The sequence below is a fragment of the Doryrhamphus excisus genome, chromosome 13 (assembly GCF_030265055.1).
Source record: "Doryrhamphus excisus isolate RoL2022-K1 chromosome 13, RoL_Dexc_1.0, whole genome shotgun sequence".
In the NCBI taxonomy this organism is placed as follows: Eukaryota; Metazoa; Chordata; class Actinopteri; order Syngnathiformes; family Syngnathidae; genus Doryrhamphus; species Doryrhamphus excisus.
Genome location: NC_080478.1, coordinates 11,630,213 through 11,637,944, shown reverse-complemented (window position 1 = coordinate 11,637,944; position 7,732 = coordinate 11,630,213). Strand labels below are relative to the sequence as shown.

General features: G+C 40.4%; 1 protein-coding gene across 1 annotated transcript; it reads right to left on the bottom strand.

The window, feature by feature from the left end:
* Positions 1-394: 394 nt before the first annotated feature.
* pcare1 (photoreceptor cilium actin regulator 1) lies at positions 395-5,875 on the bottom strand. The gene is made up of 2 exons (XM_058091418.1): positions 2,286-5,875; positions 395-1,550 (listed from the first exon to the last, which is right to left on the bottom strand). The coding sequence occupies exons 1-2, from the start codon at positions 5,552-5,554 to the stop codon at positions 1,430-1,432; spliced, it is 3,390 nt and encodes a 1,129-aa protein (XP_057947401.1). The 5' UTR covers positions 5,555-5,875; the 3' UTR covers positions 395-1,429.
* Positions 5,876-7,732: the final 1,857 nt, after the last annotated feature.

Here is a 7,732-nt window from a genome sequence, read left to right as displayed (position 1 = left end):
TATGTTTATTCCTCCTGTTTTACCATTTTTCAGCAGGTGCAGCAGTGCAGTCCATGTTGAAACACACCTGGACGTTAGAGGCTACTGCGCACAGACGGTTGTCAGATAGTATTATCTGAAAGCTGCCATGTCCAGACCAGCGTTAGGCATGGTGCCTTGATAAGAGGCATCCATGGCAGCTGGTGGGTGCTGTTTTTTCATCTGTCCCGGTGGACCACAGAGATCAATAGCTGGAAGCCAAAGAAGTCAGGCTGTTTAAATGGGATAAAGAGAGATGCATTGGATATTTGTATTTGCTGTAGCCCTGCTTTGGTGTAAAAAAAACAAACATTGAAAGCTTAGATTGGGATGTTTTAATGTGAATGTGGGGTTTGGTTAAGAAATAACACCAAACTAAAACAGACGCTATTGTATTTCTGTATAATTCTTTAGTCACATTCAAATAAAAAGGTGTCACAGAGTCAATATAGATTTTTACTAAGAATAATTGTGAAAAATGTTTTATTCTGGTCATTCCAACCTGCTATTCTTGGTCACCTGTGAACACTTTCCATTTTCTGCTATCATTTTGGAGCACTAAAATTCACCCAGCACTTAGTTTATAGCCACCAAATTTCTAAATTGTACACCTGATGGCTTTGACTTTGTCTTTTCCATGTTTTGGCGATCGAATGTTGCTGTAGTTTTTTGTTCATTGTAATCTGTCTCTGCTGTGGGGTCAGTACCGATGCGTGACACAAATGTTACTTATTGGAATAGTGGTGTCGTATAGAGGAGTGGTATAGTAAACAGTATTTAAAATGGATGGACTGAGCAGAATTAATATGAAATGCAATAGCAGGGAACATTGTTTGTATACAATTTATTACACTGTACAAAAAATGTTAAACAGAAAATAATAAAAAGAAGCATTGATTATGAATTGAATATATAATATACAGTATGTTGATCCATCAAAACAGTGGTTTTCTGCTAAAGGAACAATTCCCTCATTGCATATCCAAACATTATAATTGAGTCTATCCTTTAAAAAAACCTTGCAGGTAGAACTACATAAAGCCTGATAGCCCAAAAGAATATATTGAAGATGGAAATATCTTAAATTCCTAAATTAGTCACTGAATTTTCATATCTGAGTGTTGGTTCTAAAGTTTTCCATTAGAACACAGACAGGTCATGTAACGGCAAACATTGTTATTTTGCATTTGTTAAAAATAAATAATCATGTACAAATGCATGTAAACATGAACTCCCAGTTAATACATATGCAGACATCATCTTACGTCTTCTTATACAAACATTGCCAATGTGTTGTAAAACCACAAGGCGAATAGAAAGACTCCTCTCTTACCAGTGAAGCATCACACCTTAAATCCTTTCTAAAACCTGTTAATCCATAATCCCACTGGTCCACTGGTCATTGGCCCATTTAGTCTCTGTGCAAGGCCTGTCCAACAACACACAAATCCGGGTGGGATGCAGAGCGTGACGTTGCTCTCAGGTTGGACTGGCTACCCCATGATTCTTCTCCTCTTGGGTTATCATCTAGTCTATAACATAAGTACAAGGAAAACATGTATAATTATTGATTGCAACATGGTGTAAAATTTGTGAATGGGAAGACATTGTCTCCCTGGTAGTCTTTGCAATGTTTTGGCAGGAGTTGAATTAATCTTAAAATATGCCACCATTGTCATTTTTGGTCATTTGTTTGTTTTATTTTGTTTTTTATAGGAACTTGTCATTTTTCATCTAACTACTCTGATTGCATTAGAATTTGTAAGTAGAGTCAGACTTGGAATTAGGCACCCTCTTGTGGCAAAAAAATCTCAACACGTTGCACCTTGTTATGTTCATAACATTTTGTGTGTGTGTGAATTGCACTGATTATTATTATTATTTCAGCACAGGTTATTATTATTATTATTATTTCAGTGGTGGAAAAAGGGTCTATTTTGAGGGATGCCTTTTGTTTGTCTTTGAAGTTGTGTTTGAGTAAATAAAGCTAACCAACCGCTACTGTAAATGCTCGGTCAGTTCTTCAGTAATTAAATGCTTCTTCATTTTTGCTACGTCTCTTTGCTCCATGTATTTCTACTTCTCTGCTCACTAAGCAAGCAAGCAAGGGGACAACATGCAAAGTCTTCACAGATAGGTCAAAGCTCGATTTGAACCCAAAGACTCCCGGCTGTGAGAAACCTGAACTCCTGAAAATACTGGACTCTGCAAAATCACTCGTTCAGATTTGGGATTTACGGTTTATCAAAAGAACAGTCAAAACTCACCCCTGTGTGCAAATTGATGGCTCACTTCCGCAGGTCTCAGCCCCCAAGAAGCCTGGTGATTGAGGTGGAAGGTTTAAACTTGGTCTTCTCTCTGAATGGCTTCTTTGAATAAAAGGTCGGGGTCCTGGGATGAACACAAGAAACTTGCCTCGATTCCCACAAGTATGTGACAGAGAAGAACCTTCAGCAGAGGCCCATGCTTGAGTCGTTTGGGGAGCTGTGCAAGGCTGGGCCTCAAACAAGGATGGAGAAACTGGGCAGAAGACGGAACGTGCATTACTGATCAATCGAGTGGAGTCTTCGGTGCTGCTCTCTCTTGTCCATCTTTGTACTTTTGGTGAAGCAGGTGGCGATGGTGCTTTTAAAGGGTATGAGGAGGAAACATTTGAGTTTAAAGTGTTCTGCTTCATAATAGGCGGGCTGGGAAGTCTCTTGTGACTTTCTGGTGGAGTTGTGAGTTTTCTGTAAACTGGAGGACTGGCTGAAGAGGGCGGAGTTGGCGTTTTTTTTAAATTGTGGGGACTAGGAAGTCTTCGATGAGAAGTCCTTGGAGTAGAAGGTGTGGATGGCAACATTCGTCCTTTGGACAGCGGTGGAGTGGCAAGTGAATGACTACTGGCTGCATATGAGGGAGGCACTTCAGACAATGTTGTGTTTACTTCAGGCATCGAGAGGTTGTCATCCTCATGTACATTTGTTGAGTCCCGTTGACCGGTAGATTGACCTGTTGCATCATCATTTTTTAATGATTTCCCCAACAGTGAGTCTGAGGAGTGTTTTAGGTATCTGTTTTTTCTGATTTGCAGCAACAATGTGGAATCATTTACTGAGGCAAGGTCTTCTTGAACATCTGGTTGACTGACATTTGTCTGGTTTGTTGCAACCTGATGATCAACTTTAGCTGGGCAAATTACCTTCATACATTGTGGCACGCCTCCTTTGCTTGGCAGCACGGGTACAGATTGAACTGAGGCTCGTAGTCGCTGAGACAGTCCAGTCCGTTTTACCACAGGTGATTTTACGAGTTTTGTTGTCCCATCATCTGCATGACTTTGGGCACTTTCAAATGAATTGTCCATTAACACCTCTAGAGGCGGTGGAGGTAGACTATCCAAATCAATATAATCAGTCTTCTGAGTTCTATCAGGTCTGGAATTGGTTTTCCCAATGCTAAGAAAAGATGTGACATTCCCTAAACCTGGCAACACTGGAACACCACATTTCCGCACACCCCGAAGTGGCCCGAGAACATCAGGACTGTCCAATTCTTCTATTCCTTGACTGAAAGTATCAATGAGTTTTTTGACCGAATTCCTGCCTCTATACAGGCCTGAAGATGGTCTTGGTGATACAGGGGGGCTTGGAGGTGGAGTGGCTTTAACAGGGTACATCGATGTTGTCTTATCTTTCTGGTTATCATCTTCCTTTATATTATTGGCAGATTCCTGGCATTTGGTGATGTGCTTTGAAAGCGCTGCCCTGTCTCGTAGATTGCCATCTTTCTCCAAAGACGGGTGCTTACGAGATATTTTTGGAGAGTCTGCTGGTGAGGTTCTGTGATTTTGTTTAGATGATGTAGTCTTTGCATTTCCCTTCATGTTTTCTTTGTTTTTGGCAATTTTCTGCAACTTCTGACTTAAATTTTTCTGAGACCTTTCCAGTTCAAGCAAATCAGGATCTTCACCTTTGCTACGCAGAGATTCGACAGAACGCGAACGTCTCTCTTTAACCACTGAAGCTGCTTTAACTACTGCTCTTCTAACTGTTTGGGATCTTTTTAGAGATAGTCCCTTTTCATCAGTCAATTGGCCACCAACTGCTTTTGGGCAGCCTGCAACCTTTGACTTGGCACCTGTGCTTGTTGGTTGGTGAAACTGTACTTTACCACTTAAAGTATTTTTCATTCTGATAGTCATTTCTACATTTGTCGGATTCTCTTTACGTCTTGAGGGATTTTTTTTTTGTTCTGAATTTTGTCTATTTCCAATGTCTCCAACCATATTATTGCCATCATCATCTTCCTCACCATCATCGAAGGAGACTGAGCCTAATAATGACTCCCCCTGTGCATTTGCCATCATTGTGCACATAGAAGCTAAAGAGTTCAGAGAAGTAAGGGAAACACTTGGACTTGGACATGCATGCTTTTTCCTGACACCTGTCATTGAGGAATATGCCATAGGACTAACTGGAGTAGTCCTGCTTGTTGCACTAGATTCACAACTCACACGCCTATGGCGCCTTTCCGATCCAGCAAGGGATTCACTCTCAGCTCCAATACCACTGTCCTCGCTGAAGAGAGCAGAGTCCTCTGGCCCAAGTTTGCGAAGAGATGCCAATTCAATGCGAGATGAGAGTCGCATTATCCTCGTCTCAACTTCACGTTTGACTTTCAATTTCTCCTCTAAAAGTTCTGAGACAGAAGAAAAGTATTCCGCTGCCTCCTCCAGGGCAGAGTCTCCAATTCCTCCAACAGTCTGGTTCACATTCTGCATTCTCTGTGTGGTGTATTGAAGCAGCTGCTGCAACAAATCCGGTGGGGGTTCAATAGCAGAGCCTGATTTTAGAGGTGCAGAGGATGAGAGGTTTTTCATTTGACTTGGCCAAGCAAGATGTTCTCCGTTTTCTTTAAGCATTTTTTCTCCTTCATCAACAATTTCTTCCAGTACCTGAATTATTTCCTCATAGCGCAAAGCCAGAAAAGAAACCATTGGCTGTAGAAATGCTTGAGTTTGCATTGCTTGTTCCAGCAGTCCAAGTACACCATCATATTTGTTTATGCTGGGATTTAAAAAGGCATAAGCAGCTTGGTGAGCTTTTACCAGAGGTTCCGGGAAATCAATTTTCTGCATCTCCTTATCTTTCTTTTTCAGCACTTTCATACCTCTTGAATGTCTCTTTGTTTTTTTGCCTGCCTTTCTCTCAGTTACATCCTGCTTGTCCCCATGTTTTTCTGTTTTCTGTATCATGTTGTTGTCTATTTTGTGACTCTTCGTTTTATTTGGGTTTAATATCTCTGGAGTAGGAGCTGTGACATGGGTATCTCCTTGTGTTGCTGGCAAATGTTCATCCTTTTGAAATAATTGTTTTTGTCCACTTGTCTTCCTGTCTTTAGTATCTCCATCAGTAGCTCCAGCAGAAATATGATTGGCTCCGTCGATAAAATGGACTGCTCTCGGTTTTTCTTGAGGTACAGGGGGCAACATTCTTCCCCTCCTCAAGGAGCCCAAAGTCCCCAGATTATTACCTTTGGACGGTGAACAACCCATTTTCCTCCAAAGCTTACAAGTCTGTCATCCCGACACCTTCAAAACAGTATGTGGTGGGGTGGATAATGCAAAGATATCCAAGGCCCTTAGCCACCAGCTGTATCTGTTACCTTGAGATGACAAAAGCAGCTGAAATTGATGTCTTCTCTTTCCATGAAGACGAAGTCAAACCAAAATGTTGTTGAATCCATATTTGTCAAAAGGGTCAACGATTGGAAAAATAAATCCAACAATTGCTGGTCATGTTTATTGATAGGTCTTGTAGCGTGGCTGTACTCTAAAACTCATCCCTGAGTATCTGACAAAGGACAAGCAGCTGAAAGGATTAGTGAGGCTTTCAGTGAACCCCTCGGCATGTACATATGTCACGTTAAAGCATATAAAACTCACCTACTTGTAAGCACATAAGCTCATTTGGGTAATGAGGGCTGGCCTCAGGTGTCTTTTTATAGTGAGCACAAAAATATCTTTCACAGTGGAGCACTGCCACAGCAAAATCAATTAAATCAACTCAATCTTAATTCATTAAACTTTAATCACATTTCAGTTGTAATCAGTTTAATTTCAGTGTGTCAATCATACAAAGAGAGTTGTTGGTGTCACTCTTATTACACATCGGTGCATACATAGAGTAGCGTGGGAAGGTGTGTGGTTCTTTTGTGCAGGGCTCAGTAGTGTCAGGCATATAGAAGGCAGTGAATGACGTTGTGACTAAGATAATAGAAGTCGTTTCCCTGCCTACTTCTTGGTTCTCCTAGGGAAAATGTAACTGTTTGGTCTGCCAATAGTGTGTGATCAAGCTGACCAACGATAACGATAACATATATGTTATGGAAGTGGTCATCTGTAAATAAAAACATAGTTAAGGATATACAGTAGTTATAGTTGCCTCCATCCTACCTGAAAAACTGAATTTCTGGAGCATATTTTGAGGGGTTTTCTGCTCACCTCAGACTCTGTTATAGGAATCATTATAAGAACCATTGAAGCATTAATAGAGGCATTAATTTCCCCTTTGACATGATTTAAGTTATCTTATCATTATTTTTACCAAGCCACTGCACCTCCCCTGAAGTTATCTAGCACCAGCTCAACCTTACACCAAAGTGCAAGCCCAGAGGCCAATTTCAGCCCACAGTATTTTTTTGTTTGACAGTTTTTTTTTATTTTGGCATTTTGCATATTCTAAAAATAAAATAAAATAATTATTGCTAGTAGATATTACAATAGTTTGTCCACATAAAACGCAAAGCTAAGGTGTCAATTTATCAGATCATTAACTGACAAAGCTGCTGTGATGTTTGATCAAAGGATGTTTTGTTTTTTTTACACAGATACTCTAAGTTATTGTATGGCTGGTCCTTTTGGCCAAAGTAATTGTCACGTACCAGAGACAAACTACTTTTGGTCAAAATGTCCTCTCTTTCAAAGACAGTAACATTTGGTATCAGACAGTTATCTTAAGAGAGTCCTCTAATTTTGCTGCCTTCAAGCATCCGTTTTAAGTGGCAGTTATTTGTTTAAATGAACAACTGTGTGTAACACTTATTGCATTACACGTTTTGCTTATTTTTTTTTACAAATATTTCTTCTTGGGCCTCACGGTGGAAGAGTGGTTAGCATATTGGCCATGTGGCAACACCTGGGTTCGAATCTCGGCTTGGGCATCTCTGTGTGGAGTTTGCATGTTCCCCCCATCAATGTGTGGGTTTTCTCCGGGTACTCCGGTTTCCTCCCACATTCCAAAAACATGTTAGGTTAATTGGCGACTCCAAATTGTCCATAGGTATGAATGTGAGTGTGAATGGTTGTTTGTCTATATGTGCCCTGTGATTGGCTGGCGACCAGTCCAGGGTATACCCTGCTTCTCGCCCAAAGACAGCTGAGATAGGCCCCAGCATACCCCGCGACCATAGTGAGGATAAGCGGCATAGATATCTCATATATCTTAATATTATGACTTTATTGACCTAATATTTTGTATTTATTCTTGTAAAGTGAGTTTTTTTTCTTTAGTTAAATTGTATTTTTATAATGTGCCATGGGCCAGTTACAAAACAGCCATGCTGCAATGTATAAAATAAAACTGAACAAAAAATTCACTCAACACTCAAAATAACAACAATGTGGGTTATGCTTATGACATCTGTAAAGTTTTTGATAGTATGGGTCGTTTTG

Coding starts and splice junctions, on each gene's coding strand:
- pcare1 (XM_058091418.1), bottom strand. CDS start 5,554: ATGGGTTGTTCACCGTCCAAAGGTAATAATCTGGGGACTTTGGGCTCC. Junction 1,551..2,285: donor CCATCAATTTGCACACAGGG/GTGAGTTTTGAC, acceptor CTTATGTTATAG/ACTAGATGATAACCCAAGAG.